The sequence below is a fragment of the Microcebus murinus genome, chromosome X (assembly GCF_040939455.1).
Source record: "Microcebus murinus isolate Inina chromosome X, M.murinus_Inina_mat1.0, whole genome shotgun sequence".
Classification (NCBI taxonomy): Eukaryota; Metazoa; Chordata; class Mammalia; order Primates; family Cheirogaleidae; genus Microcebus; species Microcebus murinus.
In genome coordinates this window covers 6926320-6941860 of record NC_134136.1, presented here as the reverse complement: position 1 = coordinate 6941860, position 15541 = coordinate 6926320, and the positions used below count along the sequence as shown (strand labels likewise).

At 33.5% G+C, this 15541-nt stretch overlaps 1 protein-coding gene across 2 annotated transcripts in view; it reads right to left on the bottom strand.

The window, feature by feature from the left end:
• Nucleotides 1-15541, bottom strand: part of CHIC1 (cysteine rich hydrophobic domain 1) — a 62025-nt gene that overhangs the window by 32809 nt on the left and 13675 nt on the right. For both annotated transcript variants that reach the window (XM_012756093.2, XM_075999464.1), the window contains exon 3: nt 10320-10475. In XM_012756093.2, the coding sequence (XP_012611547.2) occupies nt 10320-10475 (156 nt within the window). The remainder of the gene's footprint in view (nt 1-10319; nt 10476-15541) is intronic.

Sequence of the window (15541 nt, the reverse complement as noted above, 5' to 3'; positions counted from 1 at the left end):
CAAAAATGAATTAAAAAGCTCTGCAGAGCCAAGGAAACTATCACAAGAGCAAATAGACAACCTACAGAATGGGAGAAAATATTTGCATGTTACACATTCAATAAACGGCTGATAACTAGAATCTATATAGAATTCATGAAGATCAGTACGAAAAACTCAAACTCCATCAAAAAGTGGGCAAAGGACATGAACAGAAACTTTTCAAAAGAAGATAGACTAATGGCTAACAAACATATGAAGAAATGCTCAATATTCTAATAATCAGGGAAATGCCAATCAAAATCATCATGAGATATCAGTTATCTCCAGTGAGAATGACCTTTACCAAAAAGTCCTGAAACAATAAGTGTTGGCATGGATGCAGAGAATTAGGAACACACATACACTGCTGGTGGGACTGCAAACTAGTACAACCTCTGTGCAAAGCAACATGGCGACACCTCAAATGGATACAAGTAGAACTACCATTTGATCCTGCAATCCCATTACTGGGCATCTACTCAAAAGAACAAAAGATATTCTATATAAAAGATATCTGTTTGTAGTAGCACAATTCACAATTGCAAAGATGTGAAAACAACTCAAGTACCCATGAATACATGAATGAATTAATAAAATGTGGTATATGTGTATCATGGAGTTCTACTCAGCCACAAAAAGAATAGTGATATAGCACCTCTTGTATTATCCTGGATAGAGCTGGAACTCGTTATACTATGTGAAGTATCCCAGGAATGGAAAAAGAAGGACCACATGTATTCATCTTCAAATTGGTATTAACTGTTCAACACTTAAGTGCACATATAGTAATAACATTCATCAGGTGTCAGGCAGATGGGAGGGGGGAGGAGGGGATGGGTATATACACACCTAATTGGTGTGGTGTGCACCATCTGGGGGATGGACAGGCTTGAAGCTCTGACTCGGGTGGGGCAAGGGCCAAATACGTAACCTAAACATTGTAGCCCTGTAATATGCCGAAATAAAAAAAATTACAAGAGATTAAAAATAAATAAAATAAAATTGTTATGATATAGCTACCAATGTTAACATAAATAGTAAAAAAAAATGAAACAGAACATCTGAATAGACCTGTAACAAGTAAAGGGATTGAATGAGTAACTGGAAACCTTCTAAGAAAAAAAAAATCCCAAGACTAGATGGCTTCATTGGTAAATTCTCCCAAATATTTACAAAAGAGTTAATACCAATGCTTCTTAAACTGTTTTGAAAAACAGCAGAGAGAATGCTCCTTAACTTCCAGAAGGTAAGGGAAATAAGGAGTGACATGCAACCATGGTGATGGTTGCGTGGGTATTAAGGTGATGCCTTGCAGGTGTTGAAAGAGTTCTGAAGCTAGATAGTGGTGATACTAGCATAGCACTGCCAATGTACTTAAAGCCACTAAATTATATACTTTAAATTGCTTAAATGGCAAATTTTATGTCATGTACATTTTCCTACAATAAAAATTATTATGCTCAGTCTCAAAAGCTAGCCATAAAAATACATATTGTATGGCTGCAATACATGAAATGCACTGAAATGCAAATAAATCTGTTGGCTACTTGCATGTCTTCTTTTGAGAAATGTCTATTCAGATCTTTTGCCCATTTTAAATTGGATTATTTAATTTTTTCCTATTTAGTTCATGGAGCTTGTCATATATTCTAGTATTAATCCCTTGTCAGATGGGTAGTTTGCAAATATTTTCTCCTATTGTATGGGTTGTCTCTTCACTTTGTTGATTATTTCCTTTGCTGTGCAGAAGCTTTTTAGGTTGATGTGATCCCATTTGTCTAATTTTGCTTTGGTTGCCTGTGCTTTGGGGACATTATTCAAGAAGTCCTTGCCCCACAAATGTCTTGAAGCCTTTCTCCAATGTTTTCTTTTAGCAGTTTTATAGTTTCAGGTTTTAGATTTATGTCTTTAATCCATTTTGATTTGATTTTTGTATATGGGGAGAGATAAGTGGCTAGTTTCATTCTTCCATATAATGACATGAAGTTTTCCCAGCACCATTTATTGAAGAGACTATCCTTTCTCCACTGTATGTCCTTGGTACCTTTGTTGAAGATAAGTTCACTATAGATGCGTGGATTTATTTCTGAGTTTTCCATTCTGTCCCATTGGTCTATGTGTCTCTTTTATGCCAATACCATGCTGTTTTTGCTACTAGAGATCTATAGTACAATTTGAAGTCAGGTAATGTGATTCCTCTAGTTTTGTTCTTTTTGTTCAGGATGGCTTTGGCTATTCTGTGTCTTTTGTGGTTCCATATAAATTTTAGGATTATTTTTTCAATTTCTGTGAAAAATCCCATTGGTATTTTGAAGGGGATTGTACTGAATCTGCAGACTGCTTTGGGTAGTAGGGATATTTTAACAATATTGATTCTTTCAATCAATGATCATGGAATTTCTTTCCGTTTTTTGGTGTCCTTTCCAATTTCTTTCATCAATGTTTTATAGTTTTCCTTATAGAGATCTTTCACTTTTTTGGTTAAGTTTATTCCGAGGTATTTTTTTTTATTTGTAAGTGTTATAAATGGGATTATTTTCTTAGTTTCTTTTTCAGATTGTTTAATGTTGGCATATAGAAATGCTACTGATTTTTGTATGCTGATTTTGTATCCTGCAACTTTGCTGAAATTGTTTATCAGTTCTAATAGTTTTTTTGGTGGAGTTTGTAGGTTTCTCTAGATATAAGATCATATCATCTACAAACAAGGATAATTTGACTTCTTTTCCAATTTGGATGCTCAGGTATATGAAAAAGTGCTCAACATCATTAGTCATAAGAGAAACACAAATTAAAACTGCAATGAGATACCATCTTACCACAGTTAAAATGGCTTTTTGTAAAAAAAAACCAGGCAATAATGAATGCTGATGAGGATGTAGAAAAAGGGGGACCCTTGTACACTGTTGGTGGGAATGTAAAATAGGGCACACTATGGAGAACAATATGGAAGTTCCTCAAAAAACTAAAAATAGAACTACCGTATGACCTAGCAATTCCACTGCTAGGTATATATCCAAAAGAAGGGAATTCACTGTATTGAAAAGATATCCATACCTCCATGCTTATTGCAGCACTATTCACAATAGCCAATATTTGGAATCAGCCTACTTGTCCATCTACGGATGAATGGATAAAGAAATTGTGGTACATATACAGAATGGAATATTATACAGTCACATAAAAGAATAAAATCCTGCCATGTGCAACAACATGGATGGAACTTGAGAACATTACATTAAGTGAAATAAGCCGAGCACAGAAAGACAAATCTTGCATGTTCTCGCTCACATGTGTGAGCTAAGTATTCAAAACAACTGATCTCCGGGAGACAGAGAGCAGGATGATGGTTACCAGAGGCTGGGAAATGTATCAGATAGGGAGAGCTAAAGTGGGGATGGTTAATGGGTACAAAAATATAGTCAGATAGAATGAAAAATATTTGATAGTACAATAAGGTGACTATAATCAAGAATAAGTTAGGGTATACTTTAAAATAATTAAAACAGTAGAACTGGAATGTTCCTAACACAAAGAAGTGATAAATGCCTGACATGATGGATACCCCAATTACCCTGATTTGATTAATTCACATTATATGCCTGTTTCAAAATATCACATGTACTCTATAAAGATATATAACTATTTTGTACTCATAATAATAAAAAAATGCAACTATAAGAGAGAAAGTAGATTGGTGGTTTCTTTGGGCTGGGGAGATTAGGATGAAATGGGGAGTGACTAAAAATGGTCATAAAGTTTCCTTTTAGGATGAAGAAAATATTCTAAAATTAGATCACAGAGATGGTTGCATGACTCTATAAGTATATTAAAATTTAATAAATTGTCCTCTTAATATGATTAAACTATGTTATCTAAATTATTTCTCAATAAAGTATTTTTAAAAACTAGATGTATAACTCTCAAACTGAGAAAAGTATCAAGGTTGTCTCAATACCAACCATTATACTTTGCAAAGCAGATAAAAGCCTACATGTTAGACAGTAAAACTTACCACAAATACAAAAAACAAAGGAAGCAAATTTATCAGCTTTTAGTACTTATATGTCACAAGCATCATTTTCTTATATATAGCTGTAACCAAATGACTCAAGTTCAATGCTAATATTAATAGGTTCAAAGATGATAAAAAATATGCTATTAACCAAGTTATAATACACTCTGCACTAGCTTTATGCATGCTGTATTTGCTAAGAGCATAGAATGTATTTTGTGAAAAGCATGAATGAAAGGCCTAAATTATACAGATATAATAGGTAATTTGCTTTACTCTTGGCAGAACTATTTATCTCTCACTACATAAGCTGGCAGAAGAAAAGAAAGAACAAAGGTCAGACCAAAACTAAATGAAATGGAAGACAAAAAAAATAATACAAAGAATCAATGAAGGCCGGGCGTGGTGGCTCATGCCTGTAATCCTAGCACTTTGGGAGGCCGAGGCGGGCGGATTGCTCAAGGTCAGGAGTTCGAAACCAGCCTGAGCGAGACCCCGTCTCTACCAAAAATAGAAAGAAATTAATTGACCAACTAAAAATATTTATACAAAAAATTAGCCGGGCATGGTGGCGCATGCCTGTAGTCCCAGCTACTCGGGAGGCTGAGGCAGTAGGATCGCTGAGCCCAGGAGATTGACGTTGCTGTGAGCTAGGCTGACGCCACGGCACTCACTCTAGCAAAAAAAAAAAGAATCAATGGAACAAAAAGTTGGTTCCTTGAAAAGATAAACACAATTGACAGATCTCTTGACAGATTAAGCAGGAATAGAAGAGAAAGGACCCAAATAACCTCAATCAGGAATGAAAATCTCTACACACATAAACTTTAAAATGTAAAGGAAATGGACAAATTTCTGGAAACATACAACCTCTGAAACTTCAATGAAGAAGAAATAGAATTCCTGAATAGATGAATGAAGAGCAGTGAGATCAAAGCAGTAATAAAAAACCTCCCACAGCAACAAAAAAGCCCTGGATCAGATGGATTCACAGCCAAATTCTACCAGACCTACAAAGAAGAGCTGGTGCCCATGCTACAGAAATTATTCCATAAAATTAAGAAGGAGAGAATTCTCCCCAACTAATTCTACAAAGCCATTATTACCTTGATACAAAGCCAAGAAAAGACACAACAACAACAAAAAAAGAAAACTACAGACCAATATCCCTTATGAATTACAGATGCAAAAATCTTCAATAAAATACTAGCAAACTGAATTCAACAGTACATCAAAAACATAATCCACCATGAATAAGCGGTGTTCATACCTCAGATACAAGCATGGCTCAACATATGGAAATCAATAAATGTGATTCACCACATAAACAGAAGCAAAAGACCGTATGATCATCTCAATAGATGCAGAAAAAGCATTCGACAAAATCCAACAACCTTTTGTGATAAAAACCCTCAACAAACTAGGCACAGAAGGAATATATCTCAAAATTTAAAAAGTCATATATGACAAACCCACAGCCAACATCATGCCAAATGGGGAAAAATTGAAAACATTCCCCTTAAAAACTGACAAGACAAACATGCCCACTGTCACCACTTCTCTTCAATAGAGTGCTAGAAGTCCTAGCCAGAGTGATCAGGCCAGAGAAAGAAATGAAGGGTATCCAAATAAGGGATAGAGGAGGCCAAGCTATTGCTTTTCACTGACAATATGATCTTGTATCTAGAAAATCCTAAAGACTCCACCAAGAGACTCATGGAATTGATAAATAAATTCGGCAAAGTCTCAGGTTACAAAATCAATGTACATAAATCAGTAGCATTTCTATATCCCAATAACAGTCAAACTGAGAGTCAAATCAAAGATTAAATACTATTCAAAACACTTACAAAGCAAATAAAATATCTAGGAATATACTTAACCATGGAGGTGAAAGATCTCTAAAGGAGAACTATGAAATGCTTTGGAAAGAAATTGCAGAGGACACAAATACATGGAAAAACATACCATGCTCATGGACTGGTAGAATCAATATTGTTAAAATGTCCACACTACCTAATGTAATCTAAAGATACAATGCGATCAATATCAAAATACCAACACCATACTTCAGAGATCCAGAAAAAATAATTCTACACTTCATTTGGAACCAGAAAAGAGCCTGAATAGCCAAAGCAATCTTAAGCAAAAAGAACAAATTTGGAGGCTTCACATTACCAGACTTTAAATTATACTATAAGGCTATAGTGACCAAAATAGCATTGTATTGGTAAAAAATAGAGACAGACCAATGGAACAGAACAGAGAACCCAGATACAAAACCATTTACCTACAACCAACTGATCTTTGACAAAGCAGACAACACATTGAAGAAGACAAGCCCCATTCAACAAATGGTGTTGGGAAAATTGGATAGCCACATACAGAAGAAGGAAACAGGACCCCTATCTGTTACCACTTACAAAAATTAATTCAAGATGGATAAAAAACTTAAAAGTAAGACATGAAACCATAAGAATTCTAGAAGAAAATGTAGAGAAAACTCTTGTAGGTATCAGCCTAGGGAAAGAATTTATGACTAAGACCCCAAAGACAAATTATAGCAACAACAAAAATAAATAAATGGGATTTGATTAAAGTAAAAAGCTTCTATACAGCTAATGAAATAATCAACAGAGCAAACAGACAACCTACAGAATTGGAGAATATATTCACAAACTTTATATCTGATAAATGGCCAATATGCCGAATCTACAAAGAACTCAAGTAAGTCAGCAAGAAAAAAAAACAAACTACCCCATTAACAAGTTGGCAAAAGATATGAACAGAAACTTGTCAAAAGAAGATAGACAAATGGCCAGCAAACATATGAAAAAATGCTCAATGTCACTAATTATCAGGGAAATGCAAAATTAAAATGATAATTAGTTATCACTTTACCCCAGTTAGAATGACTTTTATTAAAAATTCTGAAAACAATATATGCTGGCAGGAATGCAGAGAGAAAGGAATGCTTGTACACTATTGGTGGGACTGCAAATTAGTATAACCTCTATGGAAAACAGTATGGAGATTCCTCAAAGAACTAAAAGTAGAACTACCATTCAATTCAGCAATCCCACTACTTTGGTATCTACCCAAAGGAAAAGAAATCTTTTTATCACAAAGACACCTGCACTCAAATGTTTATTGTAGCATAATTCACAATTGCAAAGATGAGGAATCAACCTAAGTGCCCACCAATTCATAAGTGGATTAATAAAATGTGGTATATATACATGAAGAAGTACTACTGAGCCATAAAAAGGACAAATTAATGTCTTTTGCAATAATTTAGATGGAAGTAGAAACCATTATACTAAGTAATGTATTTAGTGAATAGAAAAACAAACACTACATGTAATTGCTATTAAACTGGAACCAATCAATGAGCACATATGTGCAAAGAAGGAAGTAAAACTCAGTGGAAATCATGTAGGGGGAGGGGGAAAGGGGAGGGGGAAAAACCTACCTAACAGGTATAATGAACACTATTTGGTAGATGGGCACACTTACAGCTATGACTCAAACATTACAAAAGTGATCCATGTAACCAAAAACATTTGTACTCCCTTAATATTTTGAAATTAAAAAAGAAAAAGTCCATGAATTATTACTGGTTAATAATATAGTTCATAAGGCAGACTGTTTACATAGAAGTTCTTTCCTTGGAAACATTTTACAATCATTAGTTCACATAGCAACTTTTTTGATGTAGGACAGAATAATCCTATTATTTCCATTGTATTTTGTGGCTAAACAGAGACATGACTTCTATAAAGCTAGATACTCAATTAGAGATGGCTAGAGCAGGATGGCAAACCATAGCCCACAGGCCACATCTGGTCTACTATCTGTTTTTGTAAATAAAGTTTTATGAGAACACAGGAATGCTCACTCATGTATTATTTATAGCTGTTTACACGCTATAATGGCACAGCTGTGTAGTTGCAACAGAGACCTCTGGCCCACAACACCTAAAATATTTACTATCTGGTTCTCTATGAAAAAATTTTCCAACCAATGCTAGAGAATTAAAACCCAGTGGGCCAACTATTTATCATACCACTTATCCTAATGTTTCTTACCTCAGGAAATTTGATGAAAGAAATATGATGTAGTCAAGGAAATACAGTGTTAGAGACAAAAATGAAACAAAAAAAAAGTAAGGATTATTTTTCTGGTTGTGCTATTTCCTGCGTGACCCTAAGAAAGTTACTTCACCTCTCTGGATCTCAGTTTCCACACCTGTAAAATAAGGGATTTGGACTTTATGAATGTTAATCATCCTTCCAATTAAACTATTATAGAAATTATAGTCTATACAACTTATTTTACAAATTAGGAAGCAGTAGTGAAGGCATAAAATTCTTAAATTATTTTATTTTATATGTAGACAAAAAAGCTAAATCTCTTAAATCTCTTCATCATCAAAACCTCTTTAAAAGTAAGTAGTATTACTCCAATTTTATAGGTGAGGAGACTGAGGCTCTAGAAAGGACAGTGTTTTGAACAAGTTCATCAGCATGTACTTCATGTTTCATTGTCTAGTAGAGTGTTGACAACATGGCATATACAAAATCAGAGGCTGTGGACTACAGTGCCTAATAGAGCAAGGCAGGTTCTATGGTGAACTAGAGACTGTTCTATTTAAAAGGAGCAGCCGCCACTCAGCTAGAGCCAATTGCTAAAATATAGGCATGTGAGTCTAGTATTGCCAGATCTTTAGATTTTATGAGAGACTAGATATCCCAAATTTTATTTTAAATATTCCCATTTTTAAATGTTGGTAATTGACTCCTATGTTTAACAACACAGTGGGCTGGATTTGGCTCATGGATGATAGTTTGCAAATCTATATTAATTAAACTATTTAAATTGATAGATAAGGGAATTTGAATACACAGATAACTCAATTTCAGTTTGAACTCTTAATTATCCAAAGTAATGAAGAATAGGGAGAGATCACAGCATCCGTGTTATCCTATTTTCCACTGAATATTCTATTAGAAGTGCTCATAGTAAAATCAAATGATCAAAAAAAAAAACAAAACTGGTCTCCCTATTTCAGGCCTTCTGGTGGAAGTATTTACAAATAGGCAAAGCATAAAGAGGACATCAGAAAAAAAGATAGATAATGGATAACATTAAAATAAAAAAATCTCTTCTTAAGTAACTGAGGTTAGCTCTATTTACATGATGAGAAATCCAAATCATGAGTAATTCGCATTGAAGCTTTTAAAATAATGGAGATAGGTAGGAGTTATAGATTATAACTTTTAAAAGTAAGATATAACAGTTAAGGAAAGGAACTTATGCTGTCAGCTTTTTTTTTTACTGATAGAAAGCCATACAAAAATATTGAACATGCTTTGACAAACAATAAACTAAGCTGTATTTAAAGTAAAGCTCTGACCAACTAGTGTTTACCAAGGGAATCAATAAAATGCTTAACTTTTCCATTAAAAACTCATAGGCAGTATTTTGTTATTTGTCTTTTTCAAACAGACATTAAAGAAGATAGGAAAAAGATGGAGAGGAAAAATAATAATGAGTACTTCTTGGGAATATTTGTGGCCTTAAAGAAACTACTGTGCCACCAATTATTCCTCCACAAGGTACTATAATTTTCAATCTGATTTAGTGGGCTAAATATTACTTAAAAGTTTAAATGAAATCATTAATATGGTACTAGGAAAAATGAATTAATTTTCCTCATTGGCTTTAATTAAAATTTTTAAAAGATATCTTACCAATGGGGAAAAGAATTCCAAAAACTAAAATGAAATTTTAAAGAAGACAAGATTAAGATAATAGTCTTAAATCCACGACATACTAGTAATGTCATGTTAGAATGTTATTGTAATGTGTTCAAAACTAAGGATTTTCCCCCAAACTTTGTAGGTTATTATCACTTCTGCCTTTCTTTGGATCAGAAGAAGCTCTCCCATATACTTGTAACCTGGAAATAACTTAAGTCATGGCTTCAGGTTTTATAAAAAGTGTAAGTAGCCTATCTACATTTATAATTACTTAAGTACTTCACTTACATTGCATTTATTTAAAATGATGAGAACCCATATTAAGTGATAAAGTATTGATAAAGGTTGGACAAATAACTTGATTTCTCTGTCCCTGAGTTTCCTTAATTCTACAAAAAGGATAACATTGTTATGAGAATTAAATAAACCATGTAAAGTACTTGGAAAGAGTCTTTGGTGCATAGTAAGTGTTCCATAAAGGTTAGCTCTTATTATTATTATATAATAAAATGATTACTCACTCTTTTGTTGAGACAAATAACAGGCCACAGGCTGCAACCCAGTGTGCAACAGCAGCAGAGACAACCACACAGCAGCCATTTCACATTGACTGGGAGAGACTTTTTCAAACATGCATTCACACGGCCAATGCTGGTCTTAAATTCTTCTGGAGCCACCTACAACAGGGCATAATCTTTAACAGTTTGTGGGCAGCTTTCCACTATTTATCTCTAAACCTAAGAAAAATGTTAGTTTTATTACAAACACTTTAAGGAATTACAAATGTCTTAATATATATACTCTCCATAAATATACATCACATACTCTTGGATGACACTGCAAAGCGAAACCATATAATTTCATGTTCACAGAACTTAGTCTGATGTTCAAAAACTTCTGAAATGACCAACAATAAAATGGCAGCGATAAAACTGATGGTGAAGGAAAACTACCTGTCTAGTAGTTTTCTTACCAAATATTCTCATTATCAAGGCAATATTATAGTCTCCAGTCATTCTAAAAGTTGAGTAAGTCCATGTTACACATATAACACAAAAAAAAAAAAAAAAAGTTGAGTAAGACTACAAGCATGATATAATAAAAATCCAAATACTACTAGAGGATATGGAATTAAAATTAGATCTTGGCAATATTCCTAGACTACTTTTTAAAAGGCAACTCTCAAACCTTTTTCCTTGGCAAATCTGCAACATAACAATTTTAACACTTGGCATTGTTTGCAGGGAAAAGTTACACTAACAAAAGCCAATGCCTAGTGATTACACTCAAAATGGCTTGTAATATTCAGCATAAAGTAGACACATAAGTGCTGTAAAGTTTGAAAGTGGAAAGCTCTAAATACACAGATTTAATATTTCTAGTTACTACTTCCATTCCTGGAAGTGGCTGCTTTTGCCTTTCTGTAAACAATGACAAAGTCAGTTCAAAGGCATGAGCATGACTGGCATAATTAGATTTACACCAAAATTTGCTTGAAGGTTATACAATTCAAAGGTATACTAAAAATAGTTTGCTTTCAGTGAAGTCACATTTCTGGATCACAAAAGTGATTCCCTTTCATTTACAAGGCCATCAGAATGTAAGGTTTATGGGAAAAATTTCAGCATTTGGCTGTAAAAGGAAAAATTATGAAATTGTTACGGAAAAGTAATCTGCTGTAAAATGAAAACCTCATTAGCACATTAGAGATCAAAAGTATAGAGCCTTACTACTCTTTTTTTGTTTTGTTTTTTGAGACAGAGTCTCACTCCGTTGCCCAGGCTAGAGTGCCGTGGTGTCAGCCTAGCTCACAGCAACCTCAATCTCCTGGGCTCAAGCGATCCTCCTGCCTCAGCCTCCTGAGTAGCTGGGACTATAGGCATGTGCCACCATGCCCGGCTAATTTTTTATATATATTTTTAGTTGGTCCATTAATTTCTTTCTATTTTTGGTAGAGACGGGGTCTTGCTCAGGCTGGTTTCGAACTCCTGACCTCCAACAATCCTCCCGCCTCGGCCTCCCAGAGTGCTAGGATAACAGGCGTGACCCACCACGCCTGGCCGAGCCTTACTACTCTTCCAAATAAAAATTGTACTAGAGTAATCAATTTATTACATTATTGTCTTTTAATAGAGATGTCTTAGAATCAAAACTATAAAACATATACCTATTAGCAGATATTATAAAGATACAGGACCACCGAATTCAGCTCAATCATGATTAGAACACTGAATAAATAAGTTTTACTAGAATTGCTTATGTCCCCAATAAGGTTAATTGCTTAGCTTAGGAATTGGATTTTCTTCCTAATTTGTTAACCAACAAGAGTTGTGAAATTGTAAGGTTTGAAAATGTGTTTACATGGGGCAAGTAAACTAATCTCATTCTCCATCTAGATTGTCAGCAACATGATAGAAAGACAATCACTGTGTACAAAGAATTCCTATTAAATGACAAAATTTCTGGGGTAAGTATGAAAATAAATTCAGGGAATCATGTCTTATCATTAAAAACAGAAACTACCAACAAGCTAAGGACATTAGATAGTAAATCAAGAGATCTAGACTACAGTTATTTATTAGCTATGAAAAATCCCAGGCAAAATCAAATGAGAATAATAATCTTTGTTTTATATACCTCACAGAGAATGGAAATTAAACCTTGGAAAGAACCTCCTGACTGGAATGTTTTGAAAAAGCAAGTCTATGAATAATGTCTCTAAGATTTGGAGAAAGAAAAGAAAAGCTCATTTGCATGGATTCTCAGCTGAAGACAAGGGTTTTAATCAGATAACAATTCTCCACAGTTTGGCTATACATAATATTATAAACAAAAGGATAATCTGCTACATTTTGAATGCAGATTCAACACTCTTCAGTTCTTCAATTCTTCAGTGAAAAAAACCAAGATGTTCTTTCTAAAAAAAAGGTACAAAGTTACTATCTTAAGATTTACTGCAATATTCAACTTGTTTTTTTCCTAGGGAATCACTGAGCAACCAAACAGAAATTAAAATAAGGAAAAATGTACATATTTAGCTCTAATCTGTAATATTATGTTACTATCACTTCTCTTTAAATTGTATATCCAGAATCATTAACACATTTTTAAAATATGGCAAATTTTTATATAAACTCATGCACATCATAAAACTGTTAAATCTGTCCATTTACAATTTTAACTGCTTGTAATTATAATTTAAATTTTTTATTTAAAAGTAAGCACAGCACAGATGCAAAAATAAAAGTAAAGGGTGAGGCCTAATGCAGAAATGAGACAGTTCAAAAGAAAAAAAAAATATATTTATAAGGAGCCTCAGAAAAGAAAGCTCCACTTCTATTAGGGATAAATAGTGTTGGAAGTCTGAGGGAGAGTAAATCTAGAGAATTAAAGGAAAGAGGGGAAAGGAAAACTGGCTCTTTATTTAAAACATGCTGAATAAAATAAATTGTATGCTAAGTACATAAAATTGTTCATAAAATTTTTCTTTTATTATACACTTCTGGAAATGAAAGCAAAAACATTCCTAAAATGTGACAATTTTCCTTCTTTACCAACACTTTCCACTTTTAATACATAACTCTTAGTTTGTATGTACTCTCTTACCTCAAATTAAAAATTAAAACACTCAAGTTATTAAAACTGAGAATTCAAATTTTTGAAGTTATAAGACAATATATTGAAAAGAAACACTTTTACTAGAATTTCAAACAACAAACTAAAATCTGCATTTTGACTTTAAAAGGAGGCCAGGATTGGCTGTGAAAGAAATCTGTATTTGAATAACAGTAAAAGTAATAAAACAGAGATAAAAACATAGGAAATGAGAATTGGTTAACTCCCAATTTTAAACAATGTGAAAGAAATGTTTAGTTAACTGTGTAGAATCAGAGTTAATAACATTTTACTCATTTACTTCCATATAATTGAGTATCTGTAGTAATGAAGCGTAGTTGGAAGCCCCTTACTTTCTAGCCGAACGGTAGGTTGTAAAGAAACATTTCATTCTCTTTTACTCTTTTGGAAAGAAAAAAGAAAACCACATCATAAAGGTAGGGGAAAGGGTCATAATATTTTATAACAGGATGCAGGAAACTTTGCAAACAGAAGAAAATCTAAGCAAACCCCAGCAGGACTGATTTCCCTCCTTCAATAGTAGGGAACATAACCCTTTCAATCACTTGTCATACTGGATCACAATAGTGAAGATCAATTTTTATAGCTTACGATTCCCAACACTGCACACTAATCTCCCCTTAACACCATATAATTGTTTCAAGCTGAGGGCTGAGGGCTGGAAGCTTTAATTTCATTTCTAAAGTTCTGTGGTTCTTTCATTTTCTAGTCACCAGAATATGCGTGTCTATACCTGCTCTATATGTCCTGTCATGACAGGAGGACTTATCTTTTTTTTTTTTTTTTACCTCCTCTCCACTCAGGAGGACTTATCTTTAGTGAAACAGAGAAAACAATCTTTTCTAAATGTAGGAAGCAAACAAATTAATATTGAGCCATACAGACCCTGTTAAAATGGCTTTTTGGATTTATAGACTGTACTCCGCAATTTTGTTTAGCTCAGGCAGGTATAAAAGCTATTTAGGATCTCATTCATACTGGATGACTAGTTTTGTAATATTTTTTCTACTTTAGCAGTTACATTTATTTATTTTTAAACATTTTAACACAAGGGCTGTTAAGTAAGTATGGAATTCAGACCTTTTTTCCCTTTTAATTCTTTTTCAGATTCTGTAAATTCTTTTTGCCTCTTCCCCCCAGTTATCAGAGAAACATTTTGATAATCCAAAGGAAACTACACAAATTAAAGTGCCTACTGGAAAAAATTATCTTATTAAAGAGAAAATGAATGAAACCAATGTTATTACCATGTGACTTTCAAAAATCAGACTTTCAGAATTCCTTTTAGAGTTTTTCTCATCACCAAACACACACTAAAAAAAAAAAAAATCACACTATCATTTATACCTTATCTAACACGAGACATTTTGTATACTATAGATAATGCACACTGAATAAATATCCATGCATCATTATATGTGCTACAAAAACAGTAACTTGGAAAGAACAGATATCTTCAAGAACAGCTCGTATCCAGAGCACTTAGGTTGTATGAATGCAAATCAAAAGCTGCTTACCATTCTTACTTCTCTAGTTTAAAAAAGTATACTATATTTTGGGCCAGTGGAATTTTTAGTTTCAGATGGCTTGGAAATAAATGAGGTGTGAAAAGATATTCTGAGGATTCCTTGAGCACATAAAATTGCCCAGTTTCAAAAACGGTTAATTCTTATACCTGGGAGCTCCATTCACTGACATACATTTTAGGATATGCATTTTCTAGAATTTCTTGGACCTGTAATTCAAACTTTTTAAAAACGAAGTCAATATTAAAGCTGGACATAACTGCCCAGATAACACATGCAGCAGCATCAAGGGAAACATGAAGAATAAGTTTTCCATTGTAGCTCTGGTAATTCACATTCTTTTAAATTTTAATATTGAATTTATCATCTTTCTACAAATATGTTATTACTCAAGAGATATTACCACAGCTATTTTATTCATTAGGAGAAAACAAATGAATGCTTAATTTATGTAAACAAATTCAAGTCTAGGCTGCTGCTTCAATTGCTGAATTATTCTAAATGAATAGGATAGGAAAGCACAACATACTAGAGAGTGAGGCCAAAACTCACACCAAAAGGTTGTGTCCTAAAAAGTTAAA